General features: G+C 41.6%; 1 protein-coding gene across 3 annotated transcripts; it reads right to left on the bottom strand.

The window, feature by feature from the left end:
• Positions 1-206: 206 nt before the first annotated feature.
• Positions 207-10,679, bottom strand: ZBTB45 (zinc finger and BTB domain containing 45). 3 transcript variants are annotated; one of them, XM_063300969.1, is made up of 4 exons: positions 10,483-10,679; positions 9,517-9,619; positions 6,462-8,084; positions 207-1,519 (listed from the first exon to the last, which is right to left on the bottom strand). In XM_063300969.1, the coding sequence occupies exons 3-4, from the start codon at positions 7,978-7,980 to the stop codon at positions 957-959; spliced, it is 2,082 nt and encodes a 693-aa protein (XP_063157039.1). In that variant the 5' UTR covers positions 7,981-8,084; positions 9,517-9,619; positions 10,483-10,679; the 3' UTR covers positions 207-956. The 3 variants fall into 3 exon arrangements, with proteins under 3 accessions (XP_063157039.1, XP_063157040.1, XP_063157041.1); XM_063300970.1 differs by lacking the exon at positions 10,483-10,679 and adding an exon at positions 10,027-10,396; XM_063300971.1 differs by lacking the exon at positions 10,483-10,679 and adding an exon at positions 9,724-9,799.
• Between the last annotated feature and the right edge of the window lie 7,125 nt (positions 10,680-17,804).

Genomic DNA, 17,804 nt, shown 5'->3' with positions numbered 1-17,804 from the left:
CCAAGTATGACATATTAGCACTGCCTTCCAGAATCTCAGCTGCAGACTTTCCCAACCTCTGCTCTTTGATATCCCATTAACTGGAAATATAAAAACTGGACCTTTTACATGCAGTATGTGGGCTCAACCAACCACTGTTTTAGAGTCCCTCTGCAATTTCTTCAAAGTCCTACTGCTCTGAAATTCAGAGAGATTCACAAGCTGCTTGATTCCTAGACAGAAAAAAAAAAAAGAGCGGAAAGGTGTTGATAGCTTTTTTACCAAAACAGAACCAAGCTGGCTTGAAAATGCAAGCCAGTAATACCATTAGCTGCAAACATATCCGAGTATGTTCCCCACTTTACTATATACAAAGCAACAGAGAATATTGTGCTTCTTATTTGTTGTCAGTCTTCTGTAGGAGCTGCCCCATTGGAACAGGCCAAGGGTTCATCTAGCATCCCATGTGTAGTCAGATGTTTCTGGGAAATCACATCCCACTCCAGCACATTGGGCTATTAAATTGCCTTAGCCTAGGTCAGCCTATTGGTCCAACAAGATTAATATGATCCATTCTTCCTGGCAAATGGTGTTTTGGATTCCAGTCAAGGGGCATTCCCAGTCCTTCTGCCTTATTATTTTTAACTGATAAGGCCAGGGATCCAATTTATGACTCCCGGCATGCAAAGCATGTGCTGTACCATTGCGCTACTAGAGAAGGCAGAGGACACAATCTCCATTTGTGTCCACCGACAACAGACTGCACGGTCTGCCCACAGCAGCAATTTCTATTCCTCCCTGGAAGAATCTACAGTGGTAGCCCCAAAGACTTTGCCTTTTAGTAAGGCAGCTTTCCAGTTTGCAAGATACTACAGCAGATATTCTTCCAGATTAAATGACTCAAGGTAAGCCGTGATGCCACCCGATCTCCACAAGCCACAAGGGATGGATCAAGCAGCAAAAAAGCCCCAGATGTTCTAGATTGTATGAGGCTGCATGGATGTCTCCGAAGTAGGATCCCCTTTCCAGGCCGTAACTGAGTTTTCCCCAGCAGCGTCTCCCTTCCAGGCTACCAGACGACTTTCTGCGGGGCTCGGCTCTCCTGTCTTCCAACCGCTGATGGTGCTCTCAGCAGATGGCTCCCCTGCTTTCCAGGCCACTGGAGCAGGTACGATGCTCGCCTCCACAGCAGGAGCAGCAGCGGTGGCAACGTTTGGTTTCTCCTTCCAGTCAGCTGGGGAGGAGGAGGCTACGAGGGCCCCAGGGGCCTCCGACGGCCCACCCTTCCAGGCAGTGTGGGTGGTCATGTGGCGCTCCAGCAGGGTGCGGTGAGAGAAATACTTGTTGCAGATGCAGCACTGGAAGCGTTCGGGGCGGTGGGTGCGCATGTGCACGTTGAGGGAGCTCTTCTGGGTGAAGCGCTTGCAGCAGATGGAGCACTGGAAGGCACGCACGCCGGTGTGGGTCACCATGTGCTTGAGCAGATAGTCCCGCAGTGAGAAGGAGCGCCAGCAGATGCTGCACTGATGGGGCTTCTCACCTGGAAAGGGGGACGACACAGCAGGCCAGTTGAGAGGGCCAAATTTTCTACTCTGAACAAAAAAGGCTGCTCCATAGTAGGGGGGAGAAACCCACAGGCAGCCCTACCTTTTACGATTCCAAAGCATCCCCCAATTGTGGGGGGGGGGGAGAGGCCTGTTAAGCCTTCGTTAGGTTTATCACATCTATTTTCCATTTTAATCCCACTCCAAAAGAAACACAAAAAGACAAATGTGTTCATCCCGAGAACTTCACTGAAATCACTGCACTACTCTCTGCAGCCCTTGGGGACCCAGATGAAGAAAAGCTCTCCCCACGGCTATAAAAAGGTGCCTTGCCCTGCTTCACAAATGCAGAGAATTCCTGCCTTTGAATATAATACAAAGGTAGGCACAGTAGATATCTCTAAGATAATTATCATCTCATATACTGTATAGTGCCCTCAAGTCAATCTTGACACTTGGCTATTACATGGACTAGGCCCTGCAGTTTCCTTGGCATGATTTCGGAAGCGGTTTGCCCTTGCCTTCTTCCCAGGATTGAGAGAGACTGACTGGCCCAAGTCATCAGCTGGCTTCATGCCTAAGGCAGGTTTCCTCATTCCTACACAGTGCCTTAACCGTTCTACCAAATAGGCTCTCTAATTATTAGGGCTATATAATTACCTGGATTAAAGGCAAAAAGATTCTTCAGATAATATGGGGATGTGATCATCACTCCTGTCTGCAAGTCAAAGCAGCTATGCCCTAATGATTATAACGATATATTTGCAGTGCCTCGTGGCTAGGTTCATTTTGCAAGGCCTAAGCCCTGGCTTGTTGTAACCATAATTGTTTGAACCAGTCATAGTGGCTTATCCTAAAACCAAAAAAACCCCCATCAACAGCAGTCACCAAAAGTTTGTTTAAACTTAGTTAAAAATTAAACTGAATGACTACATTTAACTAAAATGGTGGAATGTGGAAGGGAGAAAACCAGTTGGGGGGGTAGCCAAAAATTGGGTTTTATTTAGGACATACTCACTTTTTGTTTTAACTGCACCCATTTCCCCTTTGCCCCATCCTTATGTGGTTTTTAACGTGTTCCACAAGATCATGTCAGACGGCTCTCAATTCAAAGAAATTTGTACACCAAACAACTAATACCTTGAGTTGGTTTGGCTTCCCCAAATGGAGACCAAGTTATCTTAAGCCCCAGTACTAATTTTCTAGCAGGATGTCATAGGAGGAGGAAGATACAAGGCACCAGCAGGAAAAGACATGGCAGCAATTGCAAGAAGAAACAGGACTGTCTCTCCCTGAAGCTTGTTGCATCGAATCTTTGCTTGTTTTCTCCATTCACTCAACCCTCCTCCATCAAAACATTTATAAATGAAACAGCCAATCCTACTATCTTCCCATGATAAACCACTTGTACGTTCAACAGTGAGAAAAAGGGTTTGGGTTAAGTTAGGTATGAATTGGTCAATTTCAATTTCTCATTTTTATTTCCTAACTTTTACCCATCCCCACATTATATTGGTGTGAGGATTTGCTTTTTAAAAACATCTGTGGCACGATTTGGATTTTTGTGCACAGTTCTCCTAGAGGCATGTACTTATTTGCAATTTTTCCAGGAACTCAGCAAGAAACGCTCTTTCTTTTCAGCTCCTCTCTACTCTCTTGTCAGCTCCCTTGTGCCTGCCTTCATTTATCAATCTCTCAGAACAGCAGGAAAAAGTGTCAATGAAGGCAGTAAGCAAGAGGGTTAAGTATTAAAGAAGCCTCAATATTAAAAAAACAAAAAAGCAAAAGGAGCAAGAGATAGAATGGAAGATAAGAGAATTACAGAGAATTTATATTATTAATAGAGATAAGAAAATTTTGAATGAGATATTAGGGTTAAAAAAAAGAATTGCAAGGAGGCGAGATGGAAAAGGTCCAGAGAAATTTGATTTATTTAAAAAGAGAGTATTTTGAATATGCTAATAAAAATTCTGTTAGCCAGAGCTGTTCAACTGAAAAAGACAAAAATGGAAATATGTATAATTAAAGATATAAAAGGAAACAGATGTAATTTGATGAAAGGTAAGATAAAGCAATACAAGAATTTTATGAGAAGTTATATACAACTAAAAGGAGTTCAGAAGTGAAAATTAGAACTTGTATTGAGAAAAAATTAAGTATTTAACTCCAGGAGGATGATAAAGAAAGATCAGAACAAACATTAGTGAAGGAAGAGATAGAAGAGGTTATAAAGAATTTGAAAGTTGGAAAAACGCCTGGGATGGATGGCTTAGGGACAGAATTTTATGAAGTGTTTTTTAAAAAATTAATTCTGAAACTGGAAAAATTATTTAATAGTATGTTAGAAGGAGGGGAGATTCCACCATCCTGGCAGTATTCTACAATAGTTTTGATTCCAAAGCCTGGAAAAGATAAATAGGAAATGGACTCATATAGACCAATATCACTGATAAATCAAGATGCAAAGATATTCACAGCAATTTTAGTGAAAAGACTGAATGGGTTTATAGGAAAATATATTAGAAATGATCAAAGCGGATTTATAAAAGGGAGACAAATGGCAGATTTAATGAGAAGGTTATTAAATGGAATTAACTATATAAAAGAAAAAGAGGTAAAAGCTGGAGTAATAGCACTAGATGTTTTTAAAGCTTTTGATTCACTAGAATGGACAACATTAAAAAAATTTAGTTCAACAAATGGGATTTGGAAAAAAAACCTTCAGCATATTATTACAAGATTATATGCAGGGAATAAAGCTTCAGTATTAGTTATTGAGGAAATAACAGAACAATTTAACCTAAGCTGAGGAACAAGACAAGGTTGCCCTTTATCTCCAATTTAATTTATTTTAGTGACAGAATTATTAGCAAATGCGATAAGGAAAGATAAAGATATAGAAGGAATAGGACAAGGAGAAAAGGTAAGGATTAGTTAGTTTGCGGATGATACTTTATTAACTATAGTAGAACCATTAGAAGCTTTAAGTGACATTCAGAAACATTTGGAAGATTTTGAAGAAGCAACAGGTTTGAAAATAAATTGGAATAAATCTGAGATGATGTTAATCAATAATAGTACAGGGGAAATAGAAGAAATTAAAAAGAAATGTAAGATCAAAGTTACAGAGAGTTTTAAATATTTGAGGATAAATATAGCTAAAAATTTACAGGATTTAAAAACATTTAATTTTGATAAATTGAATGAAGAAATAAAAGAAAAAATACTTGGATATAGAAACAATTGAAATTGTCATGGTTTGGAAGAGTAGCGTTATGCAAAATGAAGATTTTACCTAAAATAATTTTTTTATTTTGGATGCTACCAATAAAATTATCACTTGAGGAGTTGGCAATGGCAAAATATTATAAATAATTTTTGTAATGGAGATAAAAAATCAAGAATAAAAAGTTATGGTAAGTATCCCAAATGAGATATGTTCCTAATATGATATATGAACCAGAAAAATTGATTTGGGGAGAAATGGAGTTAGGGGAGATAAGTGATAAGGATTGTTTTCTTTTTATACAAAACAAAAAATGTTTTAGTGAAATAAAAAACCCAATAAGTAATGCTATTTTACAGATTTAGCATAAAAATAAAAAAATATTTAGTCCAGGAATACCACCACTGACTCGAATTGTAGATTTAGAAAAATTCCCAGAGAATCTTAAGGCTGGATTAATAAAAGATATGGAGCGAGCTGAAGTATTAAGATTGAAGGATTGGTTAAGTAAAGTTTCTAGTAGAGAGGATATAAAGGGAATATTTGGACAGAGTAAAATATCTTGGTATAATGTATTGCAATTGGAGACATGGACTAAGAATTGGGTAAAACAATATGGGAAATGTAGAAAATTAACAAAATTTGAGGAATTAATAATACAATTAAAGCAGAATGGTATAGACAATATAATAAAAGGGTTAGTAAATAAAATGTATAAAATATTGATAGAATGTAATTTAGTACAAGGAATGAAATTTAGTTGGGAGAGTGATTTAGGTATTAATATTACAGAAGAGGTCAAAGATTTGGACGCAAAGGATTATGAAAAATATGTCTGTTAGAATTAAAGAGAATTGTTATAAGACAGTTTGGAAATGGTTTATGATTTCAATAATGTTAAACTACTATAATAGAAATAATTTTAAAAAATGTTGTAAAAAAGAAATTGGGACTTATTTACATTTATGGTGGGAATGTGAAAAGATTAAAAAAATATGGGAAAAGGTTTTTGCTGAGATTAATGAAATACTACTATTAATTTGCAAATAACTCCAAAAATTGCATTATTGTTAAATTTTGGAAATATGAAATTAGAGTGGCAAAAGAAAGAGATAATAATTTTTGTTACTGCCTTAAGATTAATAATAGTTAAAAAAATGGAAAGTGGATTATGAGTATGAGCTTGAAGATTGGTTTGAAGAAGTATGGAATATTGCTATTAATGATAAATTGACATGTGAACTAAAATATAAAAAGGGTTTGGTGAAAAAGAACGATTTTGATGTTATATGGAGTGAATTTCTGGAATATGTTTTTGTTAAAGGGAAGGGTGTAAAACCAGATCAATATATATATTATCTTTTTGGAGAAGAGGGCTTATTAAGAATTATTAATAATAAAAATGTGTAATAATAAAAAGTAGAGAGAAAAGGAGGGCTATAAGTCCCACGGGTGATGAGTGCATGTAGAGCTTAAGTTATAAAGTTCTATGTGTTCTGGTTGTTTGATTGAATTATTTTATGTTTTTTTGTTATTATTGGTTGTGTGTTTTGTAATTCGTATTTTAAATAATAAAAATAAAATAAAAAAACAGTAGGTAAAAGTGACCTTGTTCAACCCCTGAGCAGTGACATTTTCTGAGGCCTAGCCTTGCTCTTCCCCAGCACTGACAATCCACCTCCCAGGCCTATGAGCCTCAACCGTCCCATTACCAGAATGGATGAACATATGCTTGGTGTAGTTCTTCCGAGAACTGAACGTTTTCTGGCAGTGGCTGCATTGATAGGAAGGCTCCAAGCAGCGGGAGGTCCCAGGTTGTTGGTTCTGCTGCTCCCCACCATGAAGGGCGCTGGTGACCATTGTGCTGGGGCTGAGTTGCACCATGTTGCTGGCACCTGTCTCCTGCTGCTGCTGCTGCTGCTGCTGAATGCTGTAGAAGGTCTGGGCTACACCACCAGGCTGCGGCAGATGGAATTGGAAGATGCTAGTGTTGCTGGTGACTGTGCTGGTATTGCTGACTTCTGCCTTGAGCTCCCGCTGGATGCCCAGGGAGGAGACAAAGGTCAAGCCGTCGGTCCCGCCACTGCTGCTCCGGGGTGGGAACCCAGAGGAGGCGCCTAAGTCTTGCTTGAATTCTCCTGTTAAGTTCCGCAGATTGGAAGACTCCACGTTACAATCAGGATGGAATTTCTCTCTGTCTCGAGAGGTGGAAACCGCAGCCTCTTCTCCACTTTCTTCTCCCTGCCAGGATGGGATGAAGGACTCCGAAAAGACGTCCTGGTTCCCAAAGAAATCCTGACCTTCTGGGGCAGCATAATCCAAGTGGAGGCCCTCTTTCCTGTCAGCCCCACTGCTACCCCCAGAATCCTTTGCCTGGTCGTTGAAGCCAGCGGCAAAGGGGCCACTCCCACTGCATTCCACAAAGCAGCTCAGCTTGGCCTCTCTTTCTGCCTCTGACCCCTCTGGGCCTTCCCCACTGCCCTCCTCTTCATCTTTGATGATGACTGGCATTGTCTCAGACAGCTGAAGCCTCACTGGCTGGCGCTGTTTGCGGCTGTGGCAGCTGGGGGCGGACTCAGTAGAGTGCAGGTAGGAACCTCCTGTGTCTCCATCACTTATGGTCCCCTCACAGGCAGCTGTCCGAGCTTCTCTGTGCTGGGAAGATAGCAGGTCTCGCAGCTTGTAACGCACTTCCGAGGCGCAGAGCAGCTTGGGGGGTTCCAGGTGGGCTGCCTCCAGGTCACCTGGCCGTGAGAGGCTGCCAATGACCTCTTTGGATTGCTGCTCCTGGGGCTTGGTGGGCAGAACTCTGGGAAGGGAGAGGGGCACTGCTGGAGGGGCAGTGGGGGGTTTGGGGCTGCGACTCTGAGAGATGATCTGGGTGCATTCATCAATGACAGTCTTGATTTGCAAGATGGAGGCAGCAGTGAGGATCTGCAGAGCTTCAGACTGGGCTACAACCAGAGATCCACTGTACATAAACTCTACCAGCTGGCGCACCACCTGGCTGGGGACCACAGGGGGCACCTCAATCTCTGAGTAGCCCAACAACAGCTTATCATGGAAAAAGGGGCTGCCAGCAGCCAGCACACACCGGTGAGCCCTCAGGGTGGCTTCCTGAATGTGCACCGTCACGTCACAGAAATGGCCACCTAGGCGTTGCCCATTCAACGTCTCCAGAAGGGACTTGCTGAAGTTCTGCAAATGGATATAATGGACAGCTTCAGCCATCCTGTCTTGTGTCCCACGCTGGGACCTTTATGGCCCTAGAACCTTCAAAATATAGTCTGCATCACAAATCAGGATGTCAGGCAAGAGAAGCTCTAGCAGAAATCCTGCAACAGAACATTGGAGGGAAAGAAACAAAGATGCCTCAGAAGCTAACATTAGTTTGTTGAGCATAAATCAAGGGTAGGAAACTGGTAGTCCTTCAGATATTATTGAACTATAACTTCCAGCAGCCTCAGCCAGCATGGCCAGTGGCAAGGACAGCTGGAAGCTTTGTTAATCAACATCCAAAGGGTCATGGATTTTCCACCTCTAATTGCTTGGTATAGTACAGTTTTACATGTAGGCCTTAAAGGCCAGTTACTGCCAGTGCAACAGGATCATGTTGCATAACACTGGGCACTGTTTAATAGTAACTTAATGCCTAACTGGACTTGTGTGATTTGGAAAAGCTAAGCAAGGGTGGATCTGATTAGTACTTGGATGGCAGAAAATCCCAGGACCATAGACTGGATTGAGAACATTCCAGAAGCTGGCAATAGTAAGCCATTTCTGTACTCCTGCTAAGGCAACTATATAGACATGTGCATGAAGCCACCAGTAGTTATTTGACTTGAAGGATGTGAAGGTGAAAGGTCCCCTGTGCAAGCACCGAGTCATGTCTGACCCTTTGGGGGGACGCCGCTTTCATGACATTTTCTTGGCAGACTATAACAGGGTGGTTTGCCATTGCCTTCCCCGGTCGTCACCTTCCCCAGCAAGCTGGGTACTCATTTTACCGACCTCGGAAGGACGGAAGGCTGAGTCGACCTGAGCCGGCTACCCAAGAGAGAATCCAGCTTCCGCTGGGATCGAACTCGGGTCATGGGGAGAGTTTTCAGTTGCAATACTGCTGCCTACCGCTCTGTGTCACACGAGGCTGATGACCTGAAGGATATTTTATTAACAGAGAGAAATACCTCAGTGGCTAGTTTGGTCACACATCCCCTCATGAGATTCTACTGGAGTAACTCCTATATTTTCATTGGGGGGGTGGGATCCATGACTCAGTGCATGAGCACATGCTTTGCAATGCATGGAGAAAGTCCCAGCTTCCAACTTCAGCATCTCCAAATAAAAGAGACCAGGTAGGAGATAATGGGAAAGTTGTCCTGCCAGTCATGAACTAAAATTCCAATCTGCCATATGGCAATTTCCTTTATTCCAATTCTAGTTTTGCTTTGATGGGGATTCACCAGGCTGCCCTCTCACCAATGAGGCTTTGCAGAGAGGAAAGAACGTCATCAGATCTTGCCATAGTGTGGGATCTTAAAGTATTGTATAAGTTTTCCTTTCGGAAGAATGCTGCTCCTTTAAGGGTGCAAGTCTAATAAACACATTAGCATATGTAAAATCCGTAAGTATTTCACAATCATTACCCCACCCAAAAGCCACATAGCAATAAAAATCTAAGACGTCAGCAAACAGTCATATAAATATGGATGAAAAGTGGGACAAATGCTGCAAAATAGTTATAGTAAATAAATCATAAATACAAACCTGCCTTCTCCAGCTTGCTATCCCCAGATGTGTTAAGGCAATGCAACTTTCAGAAAGTCTAAGAGTTGTATTCCCAATACGTAAGAAGGGCACCCAGGCAAAACTGCAACATATACAACCCGTTTGTTTAAAAATGCAGGCAACAAGACAATTATAGGTAGAATTCTTTCACAAAGTTAAATGTGCCAGAGTTAACTGAAATCCTACCAAGAGGCAAAACCATTAAGCTAATTAGAGAGGATATTATGAGGTGACTTCAAGCCCTGAAAAGAGTGGAGCAGTCAGTGTTAAATGCAGAAAATAGTTTGCTGGTAACTCCAACAAAATGAAAGATACTCTGCTACCTACTTAAAAAGAATCTGACACCCCACCTAATAATCTTGTCTGCAGAAAAGAGGCAGCCAACCAGGCACTATGCACAGACTGCCATTAGACCATGACAGAACAAGGAATTAAAAGAAGGCCACCAGGGAATGAAATGCTGGGTCTAATTAAAAAGTCCTGACCTACTTTTTTATGCACAGAAAGTTTCTATCTCTGGAAACTGCGTTTGGGCCCTATCACCCTGCTCTAGCAAAAAAATCATTCTCGCTGCCACCAAACGGGACTGAACCTTGGAGCAGCTCCCTAGCGAGGAATTAATAATAATGGGGGGAGTTATTGGATTTCAAGTTTGGTTAATGAAATATACTCTACGTAGGCGCAGAGCTACGCGCTTCCTTCTCGTGACTGCACGAGTTCCAGGGCTGAGCTCTGCCGCCGCGTCCACCCCAGGGCTCCAAACACAACACTCAGCGGTCTGAAGCCCCGCCACACCTAACCCAAGAGAAGCCAGCCGTCCGGGCTCCCGATCGCTCAATACCTGGGAAGGGAACCGGCATGGGGCTTTCGGAACAAAGGGGAGTGGCGAGGACCGAAGGGGCGGGGCTTATGCCCGAGCTGGGGGGTGGAGCCCTGCACACCTACCTCCCCGGTCTGCAGCGCGGACTACCCACTCCGCCAGCCTCTCTGCTCTGACCTCCTTCTGTATGTCGCCTCCCTCCTGACACTTCCGCACTGTGCCGGGTGTTGGCGGGCCGCTTACCCATAGAGACAAAAAGGGTAGAGCAGCCTCCCCTGCCTGATATCCTCCAGTTGTATAGTCCAATGTTGACTACAATTCCCAGCATTCGTCAGCACACTGGTAGTTGTGGAAGGGAAGAAAAGGCAGGCGCTGTCTTAGGGTGGGCTGAATAAGGCGTGGATTCTGCTTCTCAATTAGCAAGGAGGGGAAGAAAGCGCCGGAAATGCAGGGGACGTTCTCTTTCTTCGGAAACGCTTATATAGCATCGCAAAAACAGTTCGCAGGAATAAATGTGTCGGACTACAATTCCCATTATGAACTTGCCCATGCTAGTGGGCAGTGGCGGGAATTATAAACTAACACCTCTGATGGACAACGTTGTAGAAGGGTGAAAATAGACCGACTCGCTAGATGGGTTGGTTTCTATCTTGGAGTTTGTGGAATTTCTAGTGCAAATTCCAAACAGCTGGAAGGAAAAAAAAATAACCAGGGGTTTTGGGACATGTTTTGTTTGTGATATGTTAAAATACCTGTTTCCTAATTTTGATCGTGGGACAGAGAAATGCTTCCATGTATTTAGCTAAAGACGCTTCTGAGTCCGGTTCTTCTAACGGAAACGTCCCTGCAGTTTTTTTTTGACATTAGTACGAAAGAAGGTTCTCCGGGGATGTTTTGTCGTATTCCTACTCCATTCTCCAGCTCTTAACATTTTTCTAGTGGGTTCCCATTCAAGTGCTAAGCAAACCTGATCCTGGTTAGCTTTTTCAGGCTCACGGGGATGCTACACTTTATTCCAAGTTTGTTTGAAGGCGCGCTCCCTTTTTGCCCCGGATGTCCGCGGTTAACAGTGGGCTACGTCACGAGTTCGACATAAACGAATCCCAGCCCCCGTAACACCTCTGCGATTGATTGATCGATTGATTGATTGGGGCGAGTTGTTCTGTTTACGCTGCGTTCCCTTCCCATTTTACAATATGGGATCACCTTAAGCTATATTGTAAGATTATCTGATGCATTCTACCGTATTTTGCCTTTTTTTCCCCCCGTTCAATGGTGCCCGATCCTCTGCGACTGTCTGGACTAGTCCCTGCAGTTTTCTTGGCAAGATTTCAGAAGTGGTTTGCCACTATCTCCTTCCTAGGGCTGAGAGAGAGTGACCGGCCCAAAGTCACCCGGGGCTTTCATGCCTAAGGCTGGACTAGAACTCATGGTCTCCCGGTTTCTAGTCCTTGCCTTAATCACTAGATCAAACTGACTCTATTTTCCCTATACAGGATAATAAAATTGGAAAGACCATAAACTCATAAGACAGTGTTTTTCAAACTTGGCAACTTTAAGCCATGTGGACTTTGAGGAATCTGTCTATTACTAAACAACCACAGACCCACTGGGTCATCGTTTCAGAGATATTTCCTTACCAGATTCCTCAGTGCCTTCAACAATGGCAGAACTTCTAATGCACTGGAAAAGTTCTTAAAAATTTAGGGAGAGATGCACCTGCTTTGAAAGTAGCTGATGTTGAACTATATAGTACAGTCAAACATTAGGAGTTGACCACAGGGAAATATTTTATGATATTTTGTATTATGTCATAAATATGATAATTTTTATGATATTTTATAATTTTTTAAAAAGAACTTTATTAATTTTCAGAGTATAGTTAAAATACAGAATACAGAATATAGAAAAGCTAGAATACAGGACTAAAGAAAAAAGAAAAAACTATAAAAGTGCAGATATTTTATAATTTTTATGTCATAAAATGTTTTATAAAATTTGCCAAATTTCTATTCCATGGGAGTCATGGGTCCCGGATTTTGGGCATATTCTGTAAGTTAGCCCATTTGAGGTACTTTGGTTCAAAAATTGTTGGCCTACAATGCACTGTTTTGCCCAGGTAAAGGCTACAAAGTACTAACAGATAAGAGAGTTTTAGTAGTATATAGATAACTATTCTAAGAGATGGGGAAGAAGCTTTTTATATCTGTGCTTTTATTACTGTTACCCCCTCCCCCCATTTGATCCTCAGTATTGTATTTTAGAGTATTTGTTTCTAATTTTCAAGACTTCCCTATTCATTTCCTTTTTTCTACTGTGAACCTACTAATGAGAGCTACAGTGCAGGGCAGGCTTAATAGAACTGTCATTCTTTCTCTCCCATGACATTGCTATCCATTAAACCACCTTGTATATTGCCCAACCTTTGTCTCTCTCCAAGACCTGGCAAGAACAAACTTTAATATCCTTCTCTTTCCATGACCCCCTGGAAGCATGCAGTTTAAACAGATTATGGCTTAAAGAGAGTCCAATATACTGTGACAAAAGCCAGGTGTGACAGATGTTCCAGTTTCAAGAGCCACCATGGCTGGATTGCTTCAGACAGGCTTACCTAATTCTCTTGGAAGCAAGGGGGAAGAAGAGACATCATGTTCCTGAAGGATGTTATCCTAGAGGTTAATTAAAACAGCAGGTGACTTATAGGCCCAATTGGCCATATGAGAAGTGCAGAGATAGTACCAGCCCTGATGAGGCATTAATACTGGAGCAGCTAATATCGAGATAGTCTGTTGTTTCTGATCAAGTTGTACAGGTTTGTGAAGCACTGCAGAAAATACCAAAAATGCATTTATGGGTGAACAGTGAACACATAGATATTAGCAATAGTAGTAGTATAGTAGCAATAGCATACTAGTAATAGTATAATATAGCATAGAAGTAAAAGTAATAGTATAGAGCAGGGTTTCTCAACCAGGGTTCCATGAGAGGTCACGAGGGGTTCCCTGGGAGATCACAATTTATTTAAAATTTATTTCAAGTTCAGGCAGCTTAACATTAAAACTTCATATTAAAGCATAAGTTTCATTCTTTATTTTTAGTTTAAGAACACTGTTAATGCATATATGCAGGCCTACACATGAAACGAATATAATAATTTTGTAATTTCTAGCCTATATTTGAGCCTGAATGTGCAAGGGTTCCCTGAAAAATATTTCAAGGGTTCCTCCAGGGTGAAAAAGTAGAGAAAGGCTGGTATAGAGTGTAATAGTAGTAGAATATAGTATAGAGAACATTGTATAGTATCAATAGTAATAGAAATAAAGTATAGTTATAAGACAATAGCCCCTTTCTGGATCACTGCTGTGCTGTGGCAAAGGGGCTTGCATAACTCAATGAAGCCATGAGCTATGCCATGTAGGGCCATCCAAGACAGACAGGTAATGGCCGAGAGTTCTGACAAAACGTGGTCCACTGGAGAAGGAAATGGCAACAGTCCAGTATCCTTGCCAAGAAAACCCCATGGACAGTATCAAAAGGCTAAAAGATATGACACCAGAAGATGAGCCTCTCAGGTTGGAAGGTGTCCAATACACTACTGGGGAAGAGCAGAGGGCAATTACGAACAGCTCCAGAAAGAGTGAAGCGACTGGGCCAAAGCCGAAAGGATGCTCAGTTGTGGATGTGTCTGGAAGTGGAATTGAAAGGAAAGTCCAATGCTGTAAAGAACAATATTGCATAGGAACCTGGAATGTAAATTCTATGAATCAAGGTAACTAAGCTGGATGTCGTCAAACATGAGATGGCAAGATTGAACATCGACATCTTGGAAATCAGCGAACTACAATGGACGGGAATGGGTGAATTTAATTTGGGTGACCATTATCTCTACTACTGTGGGCAAGAATCCCTTAGAAGAAATGGAGTATCCCTTAGTCAAAAGAGTGGGAAAAGTAGTACTGGGGTACAACCTCAGAAACAACAGAATGATCTCAGTTCAAATCCAAGGCAAACCATTCAAAATCACAGTAATTCAAGTCTAAGCCTCAACCACTGATGCCAAAGAAGCTGCAGTTGACTGGTTCTGTGAAGACCTACAACACCTTCTAGAACTAACACCAAAAAAAGATGTCCTTTTCATCATAGGGGATTGCAATGCTAAGTAGGAAGTCAGGAAACAACTGGAATAACAGGCAAGTTCGGCTTTGGAGTACAAAATGAAGCAGGGCAAAGGCTAATAGAGTTTTGTCAAGAGAACATGCTGGTCATAGCAAATACTCTTTTCCAACAACACAAGAGACGACTCTACACATGGACATCACCAGATGGTCAATACCGAAATCAGATTCATTATGTACTTTGCAGCCACAGATGGAGAAGCTGTATACACTCAATAAAAACGACCTGGAGCTGACTGTGGCTCAGATCATGAACTTCTTATTGAAAAATTTAGGCTTAAATTGAAGAACATAGGGAAAACCACTAAACCATTCAGGTATGACTTAAATCATATCCCTTATAAATATACAGTGGAAGTGATGAATAGATTTAAGGGACTAGGTCTGGTAGACAGAGTGCCTGAAGAACTATGGACGGAGGTTTGTAACATTGTACAGGAGGCAGCAACTAAAACCATCCCAAAGAAAAAGAAATGCAAGAAAGCAAAGTGGCTGTCTGATGAGGCTTTACGAATAGCTGAGGAAAGAAGGAAAGCGAAAAGCAAGGGAGAAAGGGAAAGATATAACCAACTGAATGCAGATTTCCAGAGAATAGCAAGGAGAGATAAGAAGGCCTTCTTAGATGAACAATGCAAAGAAATCGATGAAAACAATAGAATGGGGAAGACTAGAGATTTCTTCAAGAAATTTGGAGATATCAAGGGAACGTTTTATGCAAAGATGGGCATGATAAAGGACAAAAAAGGCAGGGACCTAACAGAAGCAGAAGAAAACAGGAGAGGTGGCAAGAATATACAGAAGAACTATACAAGAAAGATCTTAATGTCCCTGATAACCACGATGGTGTGGTCACTGACCTTGAGCCGGACAGCCTAGAGAGTGAAGTCAAGTGGGCCTTAGGAAGCATTATTAACAACAAAGCCAGCAGAGATGATAGTATTCCAGCTGAGCTATTTAAAATCCTAAAAGATGATACTGTTAAAGTGCTGCACTCAATAAGCCAACAAATTTGGAAAACTCAACAGTGGCTACAGGATTGGAAAAGGTCAGTTTACGTTCCAATTCCAAAGAAGGGCAATGCCAAAGAATGTTCAAACTACCATACAATTGTGCTCATTTCACATGCTAGCAAGGTTATGCTCAAAATCCTACAAGCTAGGCTTCAGCAATATATGAACCAAGAACTACCAGAAGTACAAGCTGGGATTTAAAGAGGCAAAGGAACTAGAGATCAAATTGTCAACATTCACTGGATCATGGAGAAAGCAAGAGAGTTCCAGAAAAACATCTGCTTCATTAACTACTCTAAAGCCTTTGATTGTGTGGATCACAACTGTGGCAAATTCTTAAAGAGATGGGAGTACTGGACCACCTTACCTGTCTCCTAAAAAACCTGTATGTGGGTCAGGAAGCAACAGTTTGAACTGGACATGGAACAACCGATTGGTTCAAAATTGGGAAGGGAGTACAACAAGGCTGTATTTTGTCACCCTGCTTATTTAACTTATATGCAGAGTACATAATGAGAGATGCCGGGCTGGATGAATCACAAGTCAGAATTAAGATTGCCGGGAGAAATATCAACAAGTATCAGCCTCAGATATGCGGATGATACCACCCTAATGGCAGAAAGTGAAGAGGAACTAAAGAGCCTCTTGATGAGGGTGAAAGAGGAGAGTCCAAAAGCTGACTTGAAACTCAACATTAAAACATGAAGGTCATAGCATCTGGCCCCATCACTTCCTGGCAAATAGAAGGGGAAGAAATGGAAGCAGTGACAGATTTTATTTTCTTGGGCTCCAAGATCACCACAGACAGTGACTGCAGCCATGAAATTAAAAGACTCTTGCTCCTTGGGAGAAAGCTATGGCAAACCTAGACAGCATATTAAAAAGCAGAGGCATCACCTTGCCGACAAAGATCCATATAATCAAAGCTATGGTTTTCCCAGTAGTAATCTATGGCTGTGAGAATTGGACCATAAGGAAGGCTGAGCACTGAAGAATTGATGCTTTTGAACTGTGGTGCTAGAGAAGAATCTTAAGAGTCGCTTGGACTGCAAGGAGGTAAAATCAGTCAATCCTACAGGAAATCAACCCTGACTGTTCATGGGAAGGACAGATACTGAAGATGAAGCTCAAATACTTTGGCCACCTAATGTGAAGAGGGGACTCACCGGAAAAGACCCTGATGCTGGGAGAGACTGAAGGCAAAAGGAGAAGGGGACAGCAGAGGATGAGATGGTTAGATAGCATCACCAATGCAATGAACATGAATTTGAGTAAACTCTGGGAGACAGTGGAGGACAGGAAGGCCTGGTGTGGTATGGTCCATGGGGTCATGAAGAGTCGGGCACAACTTAATGACTGAACAACAACAACATAGGACAATAGACATAGAGAGAACTCACACATATGTTTGTATGTTTCAATTTTGGTATCTTGCATATTTTTTTCAAAATAAAACATCTCCCCAACCCTGATAGGGAGATATAAAAATCCAGTGGTCCAGGGTCCAGTGGTTTTGGTGGATTTTTTGAGTGGTTAAAAAAGAACCCATGACATATCACCAATTATGCAACTATAATAAGTCTGTTCAAATACTTATCTGAATAAGGTTAAAGGGCAACATAGATCAAAATACGTGTTCAAATAATGTTATAGTCCAATTGGCTCATTTCCAAAGTCCCTTTCTATTGTAAGGAGTGACTACAACATGTTACATTTTTTTCAATGGTAAAGCAAACATCTTCAGGTCATGAAAAAAATGTGTGGGGGAAAACAGATTTTATCAAAGAAACAAGCGTATTGCCATTGAAGTAGGGCTCTTACATTCCTATACTAATCTGGTTAGCCTTTGCCTATCTAATGCCAAGTTGAAGGTAGCTATTTATTGTAGCTGATATTAGTCCTTCAAAATAGGCCAGGTCAGGAAAGAGACACTGGAAGGATTCCAGGAATGCTACTTTAATGTTGGATTTAATAAGAGAATTTTGAAGCCTGCCTAAGTTTCTGTCTGTCCCATCTTATACTACACTGTGGTTATTTTGAGTTTCTGTCTCACGCTTGCTTCAATCTCTGGACTGTGCAATTGCTTTTCCAAGCCACTCCTTAATGGCTCTTTCCTACCTTTCTCAAGGTCATCTCCACATTTCTTTACAATCATGCAAACAAATGTACATTCTTCCCGAAGTAGAGCCATGGCAGGCTCTACTTCTTGCAGATGTTATACTTGAAAGAAAGAAATGTGTTCAAGGTTTTTGGAGGGATGAG

Source organism: Candoia aspera, chromosome 4, assembly GCF_035149785.1.
Source record: "Candoia aspera isolate rCanAsp1 chromosome 4, rCanAsp1.hap2, whole genome shotgun sequence".
Classification (NCBI taxonomy): Eukaryota; Metazoa; Chordata; class Lepidosauria; order Squamata; family Boidae; genus Candoia; species Candoia aspera.
Note: the sequence above shows the minus strand (reverse complement) of the source record. Positions and strands in the feature narration are given on the sequence as shown.

Coding starts and splice junctions, on each gene's coding strand:
- ZBTB45 (XM_063300969.1), bottom strand. CDS start 7,980: ATGGCTGAAGCTGTCCATTATATCCATTTGCAGAACTTCAGCAAGTCC. Junction 1,520..6,461: donor GCATATGTTCATCCATTCTG/GTAATGGGACGG, acceptor CCCCCTTTCCAG/GTGAGAAGCCCCATCAGTGC.